At 37.4% G+C, this 20,465-nt stretch overlaps 7 protein-coding genes across 8 annotated transcripts; 5 read left to right on the top strand and 2 right to left on the bottom strand.

Annotated features, from left to right (window-relative positions):
- Positions 1-70: 70 nt before the first annotated feature.
- On the bottom strand, positions 71-6,898 carry LOC104761574 (protein ENHANCED DOWNY MILDEW 2-like). 2 transcript variants are annotated; one of them, XM_087499114.1, is made up of 19 exons: positions 6,680-6,898; positions 6,041-6,484; positions 5,836-5,932; positions 5,541-5,594; positions 5,284-5,420; positions 4,876-4,972; positions 4,691-4,792; positions 4,338-4,582; positions 4,168-4,257; positions 3,494-4,078; positions 3,249-3,396; positions 3,070-3,171; positions 2,885-2,977; positions 2,512-2,553; positions 2,252-2,362; positions 2,073-2,144; positions 1,850-1,968; positions 1,692-1,755; positions 71-1,580 (listed from the first exon to the last, which is right to left on the bottom strand). In XM_087499114.1, the coding sequence occupies exons 2-19, from the start codon at positions 6,460-6,462 to the stop codon at positions 243-245; spliced, it is 3,918 nt and encodes a 1,305-aa protein (XP_087355240.1). In that variant the 5' UTR covers positions 6,463-6,484; positions 6,680-6,898; the 3' UTR covers positions 71-242. The 2 variants fall into 2 exon arrangements, with proteins under 2 accessions (XP_087355240.1, XP_087355241.1); XM_087499115.1 differs by having other exon boundaries at positions 6,041-6,806.
- Positions 6,899-7,158: 260 nt separating this feature from the next.
- On the bottom strand, positions 7,159-11,615 carry LOC104761576 (fimbrin-3). The gene is made up of 15 exons (XM_010484682.3): positions 11,230-11,615; positions 10,783-10,952; positions 10,433-10,606; positions 10,094-10,329; positions 9,824-9,995; positions 9,692-9,730; positions 9,545-9,613; positions 9,339-9,455; positions 8,949-9,160; positions 8,720-8,872; positions 8,433-8,632; positions 8,174-8,331; positions 7,985-8,081; positions 7,782-7,873; positions 7,159-7,666 (listed from the first exon to the last, which is right to left on the bottom strand). Exons 2-15 carry the CDS (start codon positions 10,867-10,869, stop codon positions 7,367-7,369), a joined length of 2,106 nt encoding a protein of 701 aa, XP_010482984.2. The 5' UTR covers positions 10,870-10,952; positions 11,230-11,615; the 3' UTR covers positions 7,159-7,366.
- Positions 11,616-12,599: 984 nt separating this feature from the next.
- Positions 12,600-13,046, top strand: LOC104761577 (putative lipid-transfer protein DIR1). Its single transcript, XM_010484683.3, is given in 2 exon segments — positions 12,600-12,877; positions 12,880-13,046. Coding segments are annotated over 2 exon segments (330 nt in total). The 5' UTR covers positions 12,600-12,699; the 3' UTR covers positions 13,032-13,046.
- An 822-nt stretch (positions 13,047-13,868) lies between these two features.
- On the top strand, positions 13,869-14,545 carry LOC104761578 (putative lipid-transfer protein DIR1). The gene is made up of 2 exons (XM_010484684.3): positions 13,869-14,237; positions 14,344-14,545. Exon 1 carries the CDS (start codon positions 13,922-13,924, stop codon positions 14,234-14,236), a length of 315 nt encoding a protein of 104 aa, XP_010482986.1. The 5' UTR covers positions 13,869-13,921; the 3' UTR covers position 14,237; positions 14,344-14,545.
- A 1,494-nt stretch (positions 14,546-16,039) lies between these two features.
- On the top strand, positions 16,040-16,539 carry LOC104761580 (putative lipid-transfer protein DIR1). Its single transcript, XM_087499117.1, has one exon. It carries the CDS (start codon positions 16,081-16,083, stop codon positions 16,396-16,398), a length of 318 nt encoding a protein of 105 aa, XP_087355243.1. The 5' UTR covers positions 16,040-16,080; the 3' UTR covers positions 16,399-16,539.
- Positions 16,540-17,760: 1,221 nt separating this feature from the next.
- Positions 17,761-18,536, top strand: LOC104761581 (uncharacterized). Its single transcript, XM_010484686.3, has one exon. The coding sequence runs from the start codon at positions 17,894-17,896 to the stop codon at positions 18,401-18,403; it is 510 nt and encodes a 169-aa protein (XP_010482988.1). The 5' UTR covers positions 17,761-17,893; the 3' UTR covers positions 18,404-18,536.
- Positions 18,537-18,736: 200 nt separating this feature from the next.
- Positions 18,737-20,327, top strand: LOC104761582 (putative F-box protein At4g17565). Its single transcript, XM_010484687.3, has 3 exons — positions 18,737-18,968; positions 19,066-19,772; positions 19,861-20,327. Exons 1-3 carry the CDS (start codon positions 18,933-18,935, stop codon positions 20,192-20,194), a joined length of 1,077 nt encoding a protein of 358 aa, XP_010482989.1. The 5' UTR covers positions 18,737-18,932; the 3' UTR covers positions 20,195-20,327.
- The last annotated feature ends 138 nt before the right edge of the window (positions 20,328-20,465 follow it).

A 20,465-nucleotide genomic window follows, 5' to 3' on the forward strand; every position in this document is an offset into this window, starting at 1 on the left:
GGGGAAATAGCTCGTTTTCCCCAATATATATGGTCTTCAAAGTTTAAATGACAATACAAAGCTGGCTTCCTTTTTCTTTTTGATATTATTGAATAGCCAAAAGGCCCACTAGCTCTTAGACATGAGTGGCAGAGAAAAGTTCAAGATTTCTTCTCTTCTTCCTACAATTAATTTCAGAGAGTGATACACAAAAGATCTATCAAACTACAAATGTTGCAACTACAAGGATAGTTAGTGATAGTCTAGTCATCAATCCAACCGCCAGATCGACTAATATAAGGGTAGTTTGGGTTCGGGCCAGGTGCAAAACCCCTTGGACTCCTTTCAAAGTCACTAGGTGGTGGAGGTGGAGGCGGTGGCGGTTGCAGTGGAAAGCCATGAGGATCAAAGAGATTGTGTCCACTAGGTTGCATTGGAGGCTGAGTTGGGAAAGAGCTCATCCTCTGGTAATTCATCTGATCGAAGTGAGGTGCATAACGTTGTTGCAATAGATATGTATTGTCCATCAGATTTGGAGGAGCTAACATGGGGTCCAAGTGCCCAACGTATTGCTGTGAATACTCTCTTGGACTAACCCCTCTATTGAGGTCTGAATATCCTCGGAAATCAAACTGGTCCGGTATGAAAGGAGGATCCGGCATTCTGTAGCCTCCACCAAGGCCATACTTAGCAGCAAGACCATCGTCGAAATGGGATAAAGTTGCACCATGAGATGGTTCAAAAGCTTCAAATGGCTTCTGACCCGTATTTGCTGGCGATGGACGGACAGTAAAGATGTCCTCTCTAGAAGATCTTACAGAGCTTGGCCTATTCAGTGTCACTTCAGGTTTTCCAATGCCCTGCACTTTACCATCAGGTTCTCTAATATTCTTTCCCAAGTTACTTTTTGTCCTCGTTATTGTAGGCAGAGATACTTCTACAGATTCGTGAGGTCTTTGAGATGTTGTATTGGAAATTGATGTGCAGACATCATATATATCATCTGGGGATGCCCTAACAGGACTCTGCCAATCAGATGACATTTCGGGAATTTTAACTTTGATGCTCTCTTGCGCTCTATTCAACTCTCCTGGATCCTCTTCCATGTCATTGCTCTTCAAATCCACATCATTAGCATCCACGGACTTCCCAAGCTTCCTACCAGAGCAGTCTTTGGTCTTCTCCTCCTTTTCCAGCTGACTTCTCTTTGACAAGTGATCTGACTGATGTACACGTGCTATAGCTTCCCGTGTTTCGATTTTCTCAGAGAGCAAAATGTTAGTAACACACTCAGCTACCTCAATTTCATCCTGTTCCATAGGAACATCTTCGTTGTCCAATGTGGAAGGACTATCTCTAGGAATAGTAGTACACATGCCCACAAAAGCTCCAAGTGGATGCAAAGATCCGTTTGCTTCTTCTTCTACTTTCCCTAAATTTGAGCTCCCCACATCTCTAAACAAGTGGCAATGCTTTTCCGCTATTTTCTTGTGCTTGGCTGCAAAGTCGGACCGACTCCAGAGAGAAAGCGGCGGAGGAACATTGTTCCAGTCTTCCAATTGTTTGTCTTCCTCATTGACAGAACCAGGCAGGTAAAATGACTGAAAGGAATAGACAAGAAAACAAAACATTAATAGAAACTCAAGAAAGGCTCAATCTCTCAGAAAGCTAAATCAAGAGAGGGCAAACCAAAAGAAGAGCGAATGATTTACATTTCCAGATAGGAACGTTTTATCCTCCCATATGAGCACATAAGATGACTTCTTTTTATCTAACCTGTTGAGAAAAGTGAGAGATTTAACAAAAGAGGGAGAGAAGAGTCGTTAAGAAATGGTACAGAGGAGCAGATGAGATAGATGGAAACTGAAACCTTTCAGTCTCCGGAGGAACAATGAGGATGAGAATCTTTGGGCGAAACTCAAGAGCCTTAGCAATAAACTTGTTTGCAAGAGAAGCATTGACTCCAAATGGTGGATTTAGCCCCATAATCTACTCATAATGCCAAAAATATAAATAGTTGGATACAACCCAAACTATTTCAATGTCACGGGAGCTAACACAAGGTTCAGATTTAAAGGAAATTTGTATCTTACCAGCTTTGAACCTGGTTCCAACTCATCTTTGCGTACAGTCATCCAATCCTTTCTCTCAAAATTGAAACTATTCTGAAAGTAAGATAAATAATTCAATGAATATTCCTAGAAGACTGATGAATAATAGAACACACTACGATCCAGTACATGTTGTTTCCGTGTCAGTTGGAAGACCTTACCTTCGATTGAATAAGATCATAATTTTTATATAAGCATTTCTTCCCCGTTTCTTCAAGCTTCGTTTTCATCAAACAGCTGAAGTCATTAGCGCCACAACAGAAGTCGACTATCTGTTGGAAGAGATACCAGAAACCAGACATCATTGTTTATGCGCAAGAAATTGATCATAATACTAACAATATCATACTTCAGAATTGTAAGACACGTAAACAAAAAAAAAAAAAAACCCTAACAGATAACGTTTGTGAGCAAATCTCACCATATCACCATCTTCTGCATACCAATGGAGCCTATCAACAATCTGCATGACAAAGTAATAGGGTCCGATCAGGCATCAAGCTTCAGATACATGAGCTAGAGTTTAACAGTGTATAAAAAGCAGGTGGCAGAAAGTGTAAGCCAACAGCATAATAATCCTCACAGAAGACAGATTAAGTAAGCTAATTGAAAAGGCGTAAACAGCCTACATTTTTAAGAGTCATTTCTCCTCGACGATTATTCTTTCTCACTAGTTAACGGAAGTGTGAACCGAAATCCTTGTTACTTATAGGATGCTTAGACCTTAATTTTTTTTTTTTTTGGTCAACTGCTTAGACCTTAATCTTATTTATGCTTTTAAAAGGATAGATTACCTGTTGAAGTTTTTCAGGATTAGTAAAATGACGTCCAAAGGAGGTATAGCGTGCACCATGGAGAAAAGGAGCAAGATAAACTTTGAGCTTATCCTGAAGCAAAAGAAATAAAGATCTAGAGGATTAGCAAAAAAATTAGTTGCAAGCAAAGACATATAAAAAGGATGCAGAAATAAGCTTAGGACCTTCCACTTGGCGATTTGTCTCAGAACCTCTGGCTCACAAACTGCTTTTGCATCCTCAATGTTTCCTCCTTCCTCAAGCTTTTTTAGTGCTGTTCTGACAGCCTGAAGAAACAAAATTTAAAGTCAGAAATAGAGCTAAGAGAGGCCAAATAGTGATCGGATTCAGATTTCTAGCCCACCTGAACTGAGCCCTCTACCTTCCCCATAGTGATCGTCTTGTCCACAACATTCCTTGTGGAGTTTGTGTGCATAGATTGAACTTTGAATTTCTTTAAAATAGTACCCATAGTTATTTCTTCAGTAGCTCTTTTCATTACCGCCAAGAGCCTACATTGGCAAAAATAGATACGATGTAAGAAATTTACTAATAGGTCCTAAATAGATTTTTAAGGGAAACTGGAATTTTAAACAATAAAATACTAACCTCCTTTGAGAGTCGTTGTCCAATGCATGAATTTCACTTCCTGGCTCCTTGGAGGCAATTGAGTCAGTCTTATGGTGCTTGCTATCAACTGGATCAACGCGCCCAGGCTTTACTATGTTAGGTTCCTGAACGTAATTAAACAACCGCTCACCCAGAGAAACCTTGCTTTTACCAACTTCACGTGCCTCTTTGACTCCCAGCTTGTTTTTGCCAGCTTCACGGGGATCTTCCATCATCTTCTGGGATTTCTGTGGAACCACTTTATACTTTATCGATGGATCAACATCATTTCGCTTTCTCAAATGGTCTGGTACAGATGACACTAATCTTTGCTTCTTTGTTGAGACACCATCTTTTGATGAAGGAAACGAACTTCTACAGGATTTAACAGAAGCTGTTCCACAAGTATCTTGTAAGGCAGGATCCTTACAAGGATCCTTAACCTGAGGTCTCTCTCTATCTCGTGCCACATGTGATTCTAGTATTCTTTTTCTTTCTTTTATGAAGGCCTTCTTCTCTTCGGTGAAAGGAAACTTTACATGGTTTCTAACTGGTGTCAGGAGTTCTTCATCTATCTCATGTTCTCTAGGCAAGGGAAATCATTCAAATGGATGTCTCAAGGTAAGTATACTTATAAATTTACACAGAAAGATACACCATATAAAAAATCTTACTGGCAATATATGAGTACACGGTTGTGCAAGAGTCCATCCCATGCCCTAGTAAATATATCCTCGTCCTCAATATCTTCAAAAGAAATTTCCCTACAAAACAACAAGACAGTAATTCAAATAGAGCTCTGAGATAGCAATAGAAAAAGAATGACAAGTGAATGGAGGTATACCGCGGCAGGCATTTTCTGTGGTAGGACTTTGGACATCGCCGGCAAACAGCAAATTGCAAATTAGAGTCTGCCTTAACCTCTCCGTTTTCACAGACACTGCATTTGTGCAATGGGCATGTAAACTCTCCTGCAATGATTTGTCTCTCTAGTGCTTCAGACTCTTCTTTATTTCCTAAACGTAGCCGTCTTGTGACACAACGAGGATGATAAAAGTAACCGCAGGTGGCTGACACGCATTGGAAAACCTAAGAACAGGTTTAAAACACAAAGCTCATCCAAGTTAGTTGACAGTCACCATTATCAACAAAACACGTCTGAACAGAATTCAACATTAAAGATCAATAATTTCATACCTCTGCAGCCCCAGCAGAATTATCAGAAGAGCCAAGGTTCTTGCAAATGAAGCATTGATGTATCTTATGCTCACAGTTTGGGCAAAAGTATTTCTGAATTGCCTGGAAAACAGTCCATAAAAAAACATTAACGAAGACGCTCAGAAAAATTCAGAACTCATGAGAAAATAATCTATGTTACATACTTCCACTTGCATCTTGGTGAAGCCAAGAGAATCACAAAGTGAATCTTCACCATCTTTTTTGGTAGCATGAAAAGATCTCAGGCAGCTTCCTTCACAACTGCAAAAAGCAGAACACAAGAGTTAAAGATCTGGTCCAGTGAAATAGCAACACACAATATGGAGTAAAACAATGAATCTGCAGAAACCTAGTAAGGCCTCGATCACCTTAACCACTGGAATTGCGTTTTGCATATTTCACGTTGTTAAATCATTTTCAGTTTTCATAAAATATGTTTGTAAATGCCAAACGAAACGGAAGATACGCATGGCCTTATTCTAACCAAGAAAGTAAAAGGAGGAAGACTAATTCTGCAAAAAAACTTCCAGAGAAATCAAACTACAAGATTGATATCCAGTAAGGAAACATACCACAAAATCTCGCCACCATTGTCACATATTGCACAAACAGACTCAAAAAAATCATCGTCTTCATCACCCGATTCATCTTCATCGGAAGCTACATAAGTGTCTTCATCTCCTACTATGAAATCATCCTTTGCATTGTCCTAATAAGTAATAACAAATTCGTAGCAGAAACTAAGACCGTGTGAAAGTAAAGGGCAAAAACAGGGGAAACCCACATTAGGAAAAGAGTACTCAAGTGGGATTAAAAAAGAAAATCAAACCTCATCAGTTAATCTCCTTTTGGTAGGCTTCTTAGCGAGAAATGCAAGTATAAACTAGTCACAGAAGACAGAAAAACTCAACAAAATTAGGAGAGAATCAGGTTAATAAGATGATACATATATTGAAAACATTAAAGCCAGAAAGCGAACTAAAGCGAACTAAAACTCTTGGAAACAAATATGGTTGGCATCAAAAGCTCTCAAGAAACAGAAGCTACAACAACACGTAAAAGAGCCTCTTGTAAAATCAAACATCTGACAGACCAGAAAGTCAGGAAAAAATCTCCATACTAACCTTTGATTCCGCCAAATTGACATCTCTTTTAGCAGCTTCAGCGATTAAGTCAATGTGATCCACCAGATCATTCTGCGATGGCTTCACGTCATACGACCTACACAAACAACATCCAAAAACCACAGGAGTTAAAAACCAAAAGAACTAAACAAATCCCAGAGGAAAAGAACAAAAGACCTTAAAAAAAAAAAACCAAACCAGTCACCTCAAACATCTAGTTAACTTCTCCAAGAGAGATTTCTCAGACGCTTGAGGATTCCTCCTAAGAAACTGAATCCAATACAATGTAACCAAAACAGTTCTAATCAACTCCGCGTAGCTTTTCCTCGGTTCCTCAAGCTTAACCCAGATATTATCCTTGGTAAGAACAGAAACCTCAGGCCTAAAGTTAGAAAGGTCGAATCTCCAAGCTTTAACAAGCTTATGCAGAGGCAAAAGCCCATCACCAGATCTTCCTCTCAAGTATAAACCTAACGCACTCCCATCAACAACTTTATCCTCCCCAGTCCATTGAATTGGCAGACGCGCAAACGAAACAGGCTCTTTATCGTCATCTTCGAAATAGTAATTCGAAGCTGATTGAGGAACAGAGTAGTCTTCCTCTTCATCATCGTCAACGAACGCCATCAATCAATCAATTCCCCTAAACCTAGAAACGTATCCAAACAAATCAATGAAAAATCACAACTCTCTCATAAACCCTAAAATTCGAATTAGGGTTTGTCTTAGGAGAACAAAAGAAACACGAATTGGAGATAAAAAGGGCTTCAAAATAGAAGAATTGAGATGACGAAAAAGCCCCAAATTTAGAAAATGGAATTGAAGAAAGAAGTAAACTAAAAACCTTTTGAGAATTCTCGACTCCTGTGAGTGTGATTGAAAATCAAAAGAGAGAGTATGGATCGTCGTTGTCGTCTTCACAATGCTGAGAGAACTGTTTTGAGTTTTTTTTTTCATCGTTTTATATATTCGCGGCACGTGTACGGACGCCGATGTGTATGACGATAATTTTTAATTTCCCTTTTTCAAATAGTATAATAATAGGGTAACATCACTTCAGTACAAAATGGTCAACCCAAAGTATTGGTATAAAAGGAAACCAGGCAAGACTGAAAGTGCCTGGCTCTTGTAGCTCGTATGGTCTGCGAAGGCACTCTAAAGTGCAACGCCTGACGTGTTCGATGCTCGAGCTAGGCACAAAGAGAGATTGAGAGAGACATTGAAAGCAAATCATCAACAACAAACACAACAATTAGTACAAAACCATTGGAGGTCTTCTAAAATATCTCTTTTTTTTTTTCTTTATAAACCAAACAAAATAAATTTGCAAGTCAACAAATATTGTATTTAAAAAGAACAGGATTGACATTTTTTAGTGTACTTCACAAATGTTTCCTTTTTTTTCACTTTTAATGTTTCCCTTTTTAATAGTGGTAACAAATATAATTTTATTACACACAGACAGAGAAGATGTGAAAAATATTACAAAGCAACTCTGTTCCGGCAAAGAGTATGGTTTCTCTCACTCTCTCTATTCAATGACTGTTTCCTCTGAGATGGAGGTGATATCAGACATTATGTCTGCGTCATTGTCTTCTTCTATCGTTAAGCTCGATATTTCCCCGTTTAAAGAAGAGACTTCATCATCTCCCGTGACAGATGGAGCTGGTGAAGCATCAGTGCTCGTGCACGTGCTTGTGCATGTCGTTGTCGTGCTATAAGTCGATGATGAATCCGAACTCGAACTTGAACTCTCTGACGATGATGTTTTTTGCTGAAGGCTCCAATACATTATACTTGCCGTTAAGATTAATATCATCTTTTGATTCACCTGCACCACCAAGACATTTTAAAACCAGCTCAGGTTTTATATTTTTAATGTATGTTGTGTTGTGTCTGAATGAATTGTCAGCTGTTTCAGAAGATTTAGATTCTGTTCTTTTTACCTCGATGATATCTTCCGGCAACAAGAAAACCGAGCACCCAAGCTTTCTTGCTACACTGACAATATATGTTGCATTCAATCTCTTCTCATCTTCTGTAATAGTTTCCATAGCCAAAAAAGTACGGTTAAGTTAACTGCGGTTTAAGCAGAGGGTAGAGAGAGGAAGAGGTTCTATATATTCTAGTTAATGAGAGAGTAAAGGACCTGATTCACCCTTGGTGACAAGATTCCAGTTAACAACTCTTGGCTCAACTGCCCATAGAAGATCGAGGAAGAATAATCCACTTGATAGACTCTTATCCTATTTGAAGTTTTAGCAATACAGATTTGATTCAACATAAGCTTTTTCAGTTTATATAGTTTTGAGTTTTGATGGAAAGTAAAAGATGGAACCTTGAAGCTTTCGATCTGTGATTTCCGTCCCATGATTTTGACTTTCCTGTTTGCCCAGCTCAGGATTTCTGAGTCGGTCATGTCTTTTCCTCGTGTTCGAGTTCTCAGATTCTTGAGAAGTTGGAGCATATGCGTTCTCATCAACTGCCATAAGAAGCCTGAGACATATATATATATATATATACACCCCCAGTGTTATAAGACTGTAGAGTATCTTGTCAAAATAAACAAATTGTAGTTAGCTAAGCGGAGTTATTACCGAGGATAAGCTTCTTATTCCCTTGAACTATGTCATTTCCAGCTACATTTACAAGCGAGAATCTCTTCTCTTTCCCAATCTTCACGACTTGATTGCAATTCTCTACTTTTCTAAACGGCATTTTAATTGGTGGTTTTGAAGCATGCTTCCAGTTAACTGATCCTGGATAGACCTTGTCGACAACTTCCAGAAGAATCCATCTGCATCAGCAATATTAAGTATTAAAAAACTTATGATATGTTTTAGGACCAAAAGCTTATAAATCATTTTCCATACCAAAGGCTTACCCGTTTCTAACATCTTCAAACACATTATTGACGTAACTCTCAATCCCAAGGCTGTTAATCCATAAGCGGTAACATCTTTCATCTCTGCAACTCTGTAAATCCTCAGTCATCATCTCCGCAAAGGAGAACCTACCATCAGTGCTAAGGCCATTCCTGCAGGCACAGAGAAACTAGTGTGTAAGTACCAGTGCATAAGAGAATAATCTTATCTTTAATGATCTTTACCTACCTTTCGTGAAATATCTGTGCCACAAATGCTAGATTCAAATACGAAGACCCCTCAACTATCTCCTCTGCAGATAAATACCGTTTGCAGTTCATTCTCTCTGCATGTTCAAGGACCATGTTTGCCCTTTCAAGATCATTCTCTGCATTTAGAGTAGCTGGATCGCAGTGCTCTGGTGCGAGAACATTGAGCAGGTAAGCATATGCCTGTGCGTCCTGCATAGTTAACCATCAAGATTAAGAAAAAATATCAAACATTTTCATAGCTTATGGTGGTGATCTTTTGGTTTTCCTATTCAAACCGATATTTGCTTCAGTGTGTTGGAGAAGATTACGTGTTAATTATCTAGAATGAAGCCAAATACCAAGAATTGCTACTTGGAAAGCCAAATACCTTCAGATCCGAAGAAAAATTTCCAACAGTTTTTTTGTAACCACCTTTCTTGAGATGGAAGTTCATCCATTTGAGTAAGACTTTCTCCGGGGGTAATCTCAAAAATTCTTCTATATCCTGCAACAGACATAAAATCGTAACTATTATTTACGACATGCTTATAGATTGGTCAGAAATTCACAAAGAGATTATTAGCAGGTCATTACATCGTTGTCTTCCACCAACTCAACAAGTTGAGGCATCTTCTTCAAACTAAGATCAGCGAGCAGTTGAATCTGCAGTTTCCAAGATTAGTTAGTAAATAATCAAAGCATAAACACAAAGGAAGATGCACATAGCAAACAAGTGTGGACCTTTATGAGTTGTGAGATCAATCCAAGCACCAAATGAGGCTGCAAAAACAATAAAACCTCTGTGGTCAGGGATCATAGATTTTCATCTCCAATATATTATGATTTACTGAAAAGTAAGCAAGCAAAACATACTCGTCCTTCAGCCAGGTCCTGAGTCCCAATATTAACCACACTGCAGCCAACAGCTTTCGCAGAGTTGAGACAAAGCGTGTGATTCTCATTTCTCTCCCATGGGTTAAGTACCCTTTTCGTGTTGATCGCTCGTTCATCTATTGTTCCAGGAACTGCTATGTTTATAAGCTTACTGTACCAAAAAAGGAAAAAGGGAGAACAAGTCAAACCCCCAGAAACCAAATGTACTAATGTTGAGACAGAAATACAAAGCACAAATTTGCACATTACCATAGAAGTACACCATCTTTCACAAGTTCATACAAATCATTGGAATCCGGATCTAAAGGAAGAAACTGCATCAAAAACGGGTCATCCCCAAGATATCTGTTGATGTGATGAACAAAAGAAGCCTTCTCTGACTGGTTTATGGTATGAAGAGTCGTTGTGCCAGCTTTAAGAAACGTAGATGAGTGCTTATGACCACCAGATTTATCAGCAGCTTTATCTCTCAAGCTTAGATATATCTGCTCACATTTTGTTGTATCAATCCAAAAATCACATCACACATCCATCAAAGAGATTCACAGAAAGAAACAAAAACACAACAGAGAGAAAGATCAAACTGACCTTGAGAAACGATTCGAAATCAAGATCATCGGTTTCATAATCAGAACCCAAATCTGGCAAGAGTTCTCTGATTTCTTTCTCTTTAAAAGCTGAACTAAGTGACTTCACCTTGACCAAAACAGACGGAAGATCCTCTAATGTAACCTTACCATTCTGATTCTTCAACGAACCAAACTAAAAACACACACACAAACCCAAAAAAAAAAAAAATATATATATATATATATATATATATATATATATATATATATATATATATATATATATATATCCAGATCAAAACAAAGCTCCTCTTAAGATTGCATCTATGGGAAGTTAAAAAAAATGAGAAAGAGATTAACTTTATTTACCTTGGAATTAAGACTCCGAAGCTCGACTTGTGTAAGCTGACTTTGTAACCATGGATCCGAAACAATAACACCAACAAAACCAGACATCTCCCCGGTAACAATTCACGGGGGAAGAAAAAAAAAATCTCTTCAAAAATCAAACCTCTTCAAAAATCAAACCAATGTAGAACCTGCAAAAAGAAAAAATCAATGTAAGCTTCAGAAAGAAAAATAAAAATCAAAACTTTGAGATAAAACGAAGAAGAAGAAAAAAAAAAACAAATTTTTATCGATCCAAAGGTTCATACTTAAAATAGCAATGTCAGCTAAAAAAACATTACAGCAAGATTCAAAAGTTGGATAATTTAACAGTTTTTACAGATGGATTAGGAAGAGAGTAAAAAAAAAAACATGACTTTCGATTCGATAACACAAAATTCCAGAAATCTAGGAGGAGAATAAACAAACCCCCAATGTTATATCGAAAATGAGATTCTCTGTTTCGAAAAATCAAATCCAAAGTTCTGCTTTTTTTCTTTCTTATCGATGCAATGTTGGCTTTTTCGTCCAGGAAACTAGGGAAAGCAAGAATCAAACCGCAACAATGTGAACAAAAGAAGAAGAGAGATAGGATCGTTATTTGCTTCGTGTGAGAGCAAAGCGATGAAGAGGAGAGAGAGAGAGAGAGAGAGAGAAGGAGGAGGAGGAAAACGAGTTTACTATGGTTGTGAAAATTGAATGTTTCGTCAGAAGAATCGCGAGTAGGGTTTTAATTATTAAATTTATTTATATATATATACTCGCTGTCTGATGACGACATGTGGAACAAACGGTGGACCTCACGGTTTTAAAACGAACGACTTGTGTAGGTGTCGTCGTTTCTATATGTGGAAGAACCGAAGAAGACTAAAACCATTTTTTCTCTATTCACGTGGTTACATTTTCACATAAATTACTAACCATACTATTAGATAAGCTTGAATGATTTACGGAAGATATTTGAGATAGATATATTCTCAAGTGATCAAAAGTATTTATTGCAAAAAAAAAAATTTGGTTACTTATTTTTAGGAAGATTAGATTTTATGAAGGAAACAAAGATCTTCTCCACCGACTTTTTTTTGTTTTTCTTATATTTTGCATTTGTTTTTTTTTTTTTACAAACCCATGTGTGGTACGCACGACGGCCTACTAATTATATAAATTTATGTGATATTAAATTATCTTTTTGTAAATTTTGGTTTAACCGGTCATGAAATTGGTAACATTTGGTCGACGATATATAGTTCGAAAGAAAAAGTAGAGAAATTAGATAATCTTGATTCTTGACCATATAATTCTAGTTTACCTATCGTTTAAGATGTTTATTTTGATGTTTTCTTCATATTCATTATTGAAATATAGTAAATCTTATTCTTGCAGGCTTCCGGATATAAATTCCCACTATATTAAGTATTACAAAATAAGAATAATTCAATCTTTTGAAAAAAAAAAAAAGAGAGCACAACAATCACATTAAATCGACAAAATTATTTTTGTATTCATAGTTTTCCCATTAATAAAAAAAACATGAATTGATGTCATCAATAATTATGAAATGCATGTCTGTGCTAATGATCCATCTAATTAAAAGATGCAAAAAGGCAAAACAAACGGCGCCACATTGGTCACGCAAAGAGTTAAAATTAGACTCTTTGTCATTCACCGCCCAGAAACTATGGCATGCAATGTAACTGTGTTTTTTTTTTGTTTCAAACATTTGTCCCTTTGTTCACACATATCAACTCAAAACACTCCAGAATTACATCATCCATACTTATCTCTTTACGTTACGCTCTTAATTACTTACTACCTTTCAGTTAGCCTTTTTTAAGCTCGTACGTTATCATAGATATTTAAAGAGATGCCACAAGTATAGGCTAGGGTACGATCTAGAGAATGGGTAAGAACAATACCAAAACCCTTATGCAATTTGCAGCGTTTGCAATGGTTTTAACCGTTGCAACAATGGTGAAAGAAGCTACAAGCATGTCCATTTGTAACATGGACACAAACGATATGCAGAATTGTCGTCCAGCCATCACTGGAAACAATCCGCCGCCTCCTGTCGACGAGTGCTCGTAGTGGTTCGAGTCGCTAATCTAGAATGCCTATGCAGATTCAAGTTTTATCTCCCGATTTTAGGAATTGACCCATCCAAAGTCGCCGCTCTTGTAGCCAAATGTGGCGTTACAACAGTCCCTCGTGGTTGCCAAGGTATTTTGATGTGATTTATTGAGTTTTTTTACTAAGATCTTGAAAGCAAAGAAAGTGTGTAACGTTTTGTATTCACGCAGTTTGAAGAACTTAGCCAAGACAGGTCTCGATGGTGCTGTAGACGTCGATCGCTGGATCTTGTCTTGCATCTGACTTCAAATATACAATGGTTTCTCTTTCTTTTTTTGGTCAAGTGAATTTACAATGTTCTTCTTTTTAGTGTTCTGTTCCAAATAAATCACAAACTAATAGTGATTTTAGATTCACCTTGTGTATGTAGAAGAACCGTGTTTTATACGTTAATGAAAACGGTAAAGTATTATCATAGTATCCAAAACCCACCATCACGCCTTTCCCTATAAAGAATCAAAACTCAAAAAAAAAAAAAAAACCAGCGAAAAAAACTGAGAACTGTCCAACTTGTCATGATTATGAATCATAATAAATCTGATTGTTAACTTGTTGTGGTAAATTAGAAAGATGATTAACCGTTACTCCACTAGTAGTTGATATACAGTGTTACACAAGCTTTAATTTCTTTTAACTTTGGCAAAGTTAATTGGTTGAAATAGACTCGAGCAACTCTGTTTCTGGTGTTGTGATTTGCTTAACATGAAAATAAGACAGAATTAGACAGTCTTTTGATATATACACAGGAAAAAAAAATTAACGACTTGACAAGGACAAAATAAGATATATAAAAACGAATTAAAGCCATTAGTCAGGAAAAAGGAGCAAGTCCTGTATTTCAGCAGCCGCACTAACGACGACTTGAGCAACAAAAGACCTGTGAGTCTACGCTTTTACTAGCTCCCACTTATCATTAACATTTGCTATATATAATAAGCTCATTATACTGAAGAGTTTCACAAATCACAGAGTGAAGAGAAAAAAAGAAGAGAGAATGGGTAAGAACAACACCAGAAACCACATGCAATTTGCAGTTCTCGCGATAGTTTTAACCGCTGCAATAATGGTGAAAGAAGCTACAAGCATTTCCATTTGCAACATCAGTACAAACAACTTGAATAAATGCCGTCCAGCCGTCACTGGAAACAACCCTCCACCTCCGGAACCCGACTGCTGCGCAGTGGCAAAAACGGCTAACCTACGATGCCTCTGTTCGTACAAGGCTTTTCTCCGCAGATATGGGATGGAACCATCTAATATCAGGCCTCTTCTTGCCAAGTGTGGTATAAGTCCTCCCTCCTGTTTGTAAGGTAAGATATCAAAGTAACCGTTTGAGTTTGCTGTTTTTTTTTTTTTTCTGTAAAGAGAGAATAATCTTACGTTTGTTTTGATGTTTGTTCCTTTTGTAACATGCAGCTTGAAAAAGTGAGCTGAAGACAGACTTTGTCTTGCCCTGAAGTCTGTCAAGTAATAATATGTATTTTTGTGTTGTGCTGCTCTGATTCGAATAAATTATATACTTTGCAATGATTTTTCAATCACCCTTGTCTATTACTTAGATGAACAATGTCCTATACATATTAATTATGAGAAGAATAAAGTAATGTTTTTCTTTCTAGTGTGAAATCTTTATGTTCTACTTTAGTTTCTTGATTATGATCTTAAAAAATTGACTCTTTTTTTTTTCTATTTTTTTTTTTAGCAAAGAAAACAATACGTTGACTCCTTTATGCCTCTTCCCTGCAAAGAACCCAAATAATAATTGTTCAATTTTAATTTATGAAAGGAGAAAGAGGGCAAAAAAAATGCCAATAATAATTACCATAAGCTCCCACATGTGTAATTTGCAGACATTTCAACTCAAAAGACGACTTGACTACAAAGACTTGAGAGTCTTCAACCCATATCATAGGCTCTTTCTAGCTTTCACTTTAGCATTAACTTATTTATTATATAATAAGCTATTAAATTTAAGGGTTCCATGGTATCAGTCAAGCAAGAGGTAGACATAAAGAGAGAATGGATTAGAATAATACCAGATCTCTTGTGAAATTTGCATCTCAAGCCATAGTTTTCGCCTCCCTGGAGTTGATGGAAGAACTTACGAGCATTCCCGTATACGCCTCTTCTAGACAAGTGTGGTATTATAAACAGTCATTTTCCTGTTTTTTTTTTTTTTTTTGTAAATACGGAGATGTCTTACGTTTGTTTTGTTGTTCCTTGTGTAACACGCAGCTTGAAGAACTAAGCTAAGATAGGTCGTATGCCGCATACTTTGTCTCGACCCGCATATTTGAATAAAACAATGCCTCTGCAGATTCAAGTTTTAGGAATTGACCCATCTAAAGTCGTGGCTCTTGTAGCCAAATCTGGCGTTACAACAGTCCCTCCTTCTTACCAAGGTATTTTGATGTGGTTTTATTGAATTTTAATAGTAAGATCTTGGAAACAAATGTAACGTTTTGTATTCGCGCAGCTTGAAGACCTGAGCTGAGACAGGTCTCTATGGTGCTAACTATAGACTTCGCTGGATCTTTTCTTGCATCAGAATTCAAATTTACAATGTTTTTTTTTTATTTTTTTTTCTTTCAATTGATTATACATTGTTTTTCAGTGTTATGAACCAATCCACTTATTGACCATTGGTTTGGAAACTGATCTTTAACTTGGTGTGGTAAATTAGTACTAGATGATAAACTATTTTCTCAGTTGATATTGTGTTACACAAGCTTTCTTTTAACTCTGGCAAAGTTGGTCGAAGTAGACTCAGAACAGTCAAAGGAAAGCAACTCTGTTTCTGGTATTGTGACATGCGTCATAGATCTGTTTTTAACATGACAAGAAGACAGTCTTCTAATATGACACAGTCCTCTAACGACGAGAAGCCATTATAGTCACGCAAAAGGAGCAAGTCCTGTATTCAGCAGCCGGAGACTAAAGTAAAGTCTCCCACATTTGTCAGTTTGTTTTATTACACGTTAAACTCAAACGATGACTAGTCCAAAAAACAGACCCGTTTTAGTCTACGCTTTTACTAGTCTTACCTATACTTATCATTAACGTTGCTAATATAATAACCTCATTATACATTTAAGAGTTTCACAAATGACAATAGAGTTGAGAAAGAGAGCGATAATATAAAGAAAAGAGAGAATGGGTAAGAACAACAACGGAATCCACTTGCAATTTGCAGTTCTCGCGATAGTTTTAACCGCTGCAATAATGGTGGAAGAAGTTACCAGCCTTTTTATTTGCAACATTGACACAAACAACTTGACGAAATGCCGTCCAGCCGCCACTGGAAACAACCCTCCACCTCCGGGACGGGACTGCTGCGCAGTGATCAAAGCCGCTAATCTACAATGCCTCTGCCCGTACAAGCCTTTTATCTCCAGATACGGGTTTGATCCATCTAAGGTCAGGCCTCTTCTAGACAAGTGTGGTATAAACACTCCTCCCTCCTGTTTCTAAGGTGGGAAATCAAAGTAACCGTAAGATTTTGCTGTTCTTCCGGTAAAGACAGAGATGTCTTCGTTTGTTTTGTTGTACCTTGTGTAACACGCAGCTTGAAGAACTGAGTTGAAGACAGGCCGGTATGCCGCATACGTTGACTCGACCTGAAGTCATGTCTTTTAGTGTTGTTATTCGAATAAATCACCACTTTGCAATAATTATTCAGTCACCTTATATATCTATAAAGAAGAACCATTTTCTATATATATATTAACGAAAAAAATACTGGCTTTTCACTAAGTCAATTGTGTACAAATTAATTTCTTGTTTACCAAGAAACTCGTCAAGAAATCAAATCATAAAAAAACTGTAAGATTTATGATTTATTTGTGAGACAGATTTATTTATTTTGTTGAATATGATAATCAGATTTATTTTTTTAGTCAATTGTGAGACAGATTTATTTTGTCTCCTTTTCTGACTTTACTAAAAATTGTTTAATTAATTTGTTGATGTACCGCAACGTCCTTGAAGTCTCTTCACGTCTTCTAAGCAACTAGTAGTAAAACAACAAACTCCTTTCCAAGGAATATAAAAAACCACAGAACATCCACGATCATTTGCATTTAGTTATATTAATTTAAAAGTTCAAATCTTCATTCTCATAAACCCTAACAAAGTGGCATGATATATTCAGTTCAAATCTTAGTGAAGAACTCACGACACCATTTAAAATTACTAGTTTTGATGATATTCAACCAATCATCTCTCTGACCAAAATAGAATATGACGGTCAAAAAAACAATATAGAATATAACGTGGGATAAGCTATATAATCAACCCTTTAAGAAAAAATAGTAACTATATAATTAAGAAATCTGTTAAACAATTAATGAGGATACTTCATTAACCTCAGTTTCCTATGTATTATGTAAAAAAACATAAAGTAAAGAGAAAAGACATTGATATTGAATGCTAAAGGGTAATATTTGTTACAGTTTACTACAATATAAAAAATGCAATGCAGAGTTGGTGCTTGACAAAAGAAAAAAAAAAAGTTGGTAAGAAATAAACGCATGCAGTAGTAAAATTGGGATGGGCAAGTGTACGCCTTTATTAAAATTCAAAACACAGCGTCTTTAGAAAATATGTATATATGAACAACACTTTTAATATATTTTTTAAGAAAGATGCAAAGCCGATTTATCATATGTCAAATTCTTAATAAGTAATAATATTGTATGACATAGTTGTTAATGTGATCCTCTTTGACTTGTGTTTACGTCACAACTGCTACAAGTGTCAGTCGTCTCAACATCATTAAGTGTAAGTAATGTTCACTCTTATTATTTTTTTCTCTCACATCATCACTCTGTTTTTGTTTTCATTATGATGCAGAACCGGTAGTAGTAGACTACTTTTTCAAGTTGTTAATATAAGGAAGGTAGTGGGTTGTATCTTCCTCTTAACGGAGAGAGAAAAATCAGAAGAAACAAAAAAATCAGAGAGAAACATGAAAAAAAAATCAAAGACTCTGAGTGGAATTGCTAAGACCGAGGTTTCAAGGTCCTACGGTCGTGTCGTGGCATCAAGCCAATGGTATTCTACCATTCCTTCTTCAAAGGACCAGGATCTTGAAGAAGAAGAAGAAGAAGAGCATGATGAAGATGAAGGCTCGCTCAAAAAAGAAGAAGATGAAGATGAAGGCTCGCTCAAGAAAATGCAGTTCATTCCTTTCCCCAAGGGCTACATCGGCGGCGGCGGCTTTTTGGTCAAGAAGAAAGAGGAGACTGACAAATCCACTGGCACCGAGTCCTCCTCTTCCTCTGCTAAAGGGACCGACATGAACTACAACTACGGAACAAACGGTGGGAAAAGCTACGACAAAAGAACCACGTCCAACAGTGATCAAGACGGACAGGGGACCGAGATACCAGAATACGGTGGCTGCAGCGGTTGCCCAGGATGTAGCGGTGGCTGCCGTTATTGCTTTGGTTGCGATGGCTGCCAGTACAAGTTTTAATGTGTGTTTCCTAGATTCTAGTTGTTGTTGGCCTAGTTGGCTAGTTGGCTAGTTGTTAAATGTATTGTTCTGTACGTTATCATTATGTGTGATCCCGGATCACTGATCCGTCTAGTAATATTATTTAACTAAAGATAAATCGCATTATATATATGACTCCTAGAAACAATATTCTGATCCGTCTAGTTATATAACAAAGTCAAAGCAAATATATTTCAAATTTTGTACTCGTACATAGTCATTACATGGGATTGACTTGTTACAATGTATATCCAAACAATAAAAAATCAACTTAAAACATAAGACTTTTAAATGGGCCTGAAGAAATTAAATGCGTGAAGTTGATGTATATTGAGTATTGACAATCGATATGGAAGATTTCCATTTCTGGGATTTCGCATCTCGAGTTCATCGAGGGAAATGGAAAAGACAAAAAAACAAATTTTGGAAAGTTTTCTTATTATAAGAGAGAAGAGCAATTATTAGGGTTCTTTGGAGTTTGGACAAAGGAACGAGGAGAAAGACAAAAATGGCTCTGTTCTTCAGCCGAATCTCGAAGCTCTCTGTAAGATAGATACTCTCCCGAACCTTCTTCCTGTGTTATACTTTCTTTGATTCTTGGGTGGTTACTCAGTCCGGTTTTGGTTCATGGAAATTGACAGGTACGCAGGTACAATGCTCGTTTTTTCTCATCATTGCCTCAGTCACCATGTCTGGTTCTGGGCACTAAGAAGTTGCGAGAGTCTCCAGAGGAGGGGATAATCATGCATCAAAAGTTATTCTACCCGGCAACGAAAAAGACAGTGTACAGCAAGGAGAAGAAGTATCCCAAAGAGCTCGTTGGCAAAACTCTTCTGGGAGCATCTCAAGGTTGGGGAATTTCTTGGAAGGACCTTACCTTGCATCTCACGGATCTGTACAAGCCGTGTGTCTCATCTTCAAAAGTCATATCACTACCTCCACTTGGGCTCGAGTATAAACCCACAACCCATGCCACGGAACTGTCTCTCTCTTCTTCTGATCCTGTCCAAGACGACTTTTCTGTGGCTGCAAAGTTCAATGAATATCACGTAAGTGTCTGCAGGCCTCGTTGGGACTCTGAGTGGACTCACATCGGGACCGCTTACTCTCTTTTACCAGCCTCTAAGCTCATGTTTTCCAAGAGAGACCAAGCTTTCCACTTTACCAGTTTTAAGGGTCTCTACATGGGTTCTCTGTATCTCAACAACTACAAAGAGATCAAGCATAAAGAAATACGCCTAAGAAATATGCCTAAGATTCCACAGGCAGGTTGGGAGATGTTGGATAATTGTTCCATGACCAACCACTTAGTGGAATCTTCCTCTGGTGAACTTTTCTTCATCAAGTGGTATGTATTCTTTCATTAGTAGTTTAGCTACTTTTGAATCAATCAAGGCAGAGTAAAGATATTGAGCTACTTGTTTTCCTCTGTCTAGGTACACACAGTGTATTCACCAAGAGGAATTTGTCCACAGCAGTACTAAGCGGTTCATGGTCTTTAGGCAAGATGGGATGAGCAAAGACTTTTGTTACACTGAAGATATTGGAGATCTCTGCATCTTCCTTAGTAACAGTGAACCCTTCTGTCTCTCAGCAAGCTTGTACCCGGGGCTCAAACCTAACTCCATCTATTACATTGGCCCTAGACATGGTTGTTACGATCTAGCTTCTGGCACGAACCGTCCCTTCCCTTTTGATGAATTTGGCAAACCCTCGCGGGTCAGTGCCCCTTACTGGATCTTTTCGACCTCTTCTCCGAGTTCTAACTAGGATCTAGATCTGCCTTGTGTTTTGTGACTTCAATTGTTCCTTTCTTGATCCTTCTATCAGTTAGGGTTTGTGTGATTGAAGATTTGGATTTTAAATTATATATATTAACGTTCTCTGGTGTTCTGTTTTTAAATTCCTTGTAATGGATTGAGTTAAAAAATCCCTAATGCATCATAGTATGTCACAAGGCTGGCAAAATGCAGAGGTGCTTGTTAAGTTTCAAACAACATAAAGATCCTTAAGGTCGTTTCATTTTCATTGGCTTGTTCTT

The sequence above is a fragment of the Camelina sativa genome, chromosome 18 (assembly GCF_030686135.1).
Source record: "Camelina sativa cultivar CO46 ecotype springtype chromosome 18, ASM3068613v1".
Taxonomy (NCBI): Eukaryota; Viridiplantae; Streptophyta; class Magnoliopsida; order Brassicales; family Brassicaceae; genus Camelina; species Camelina sativa.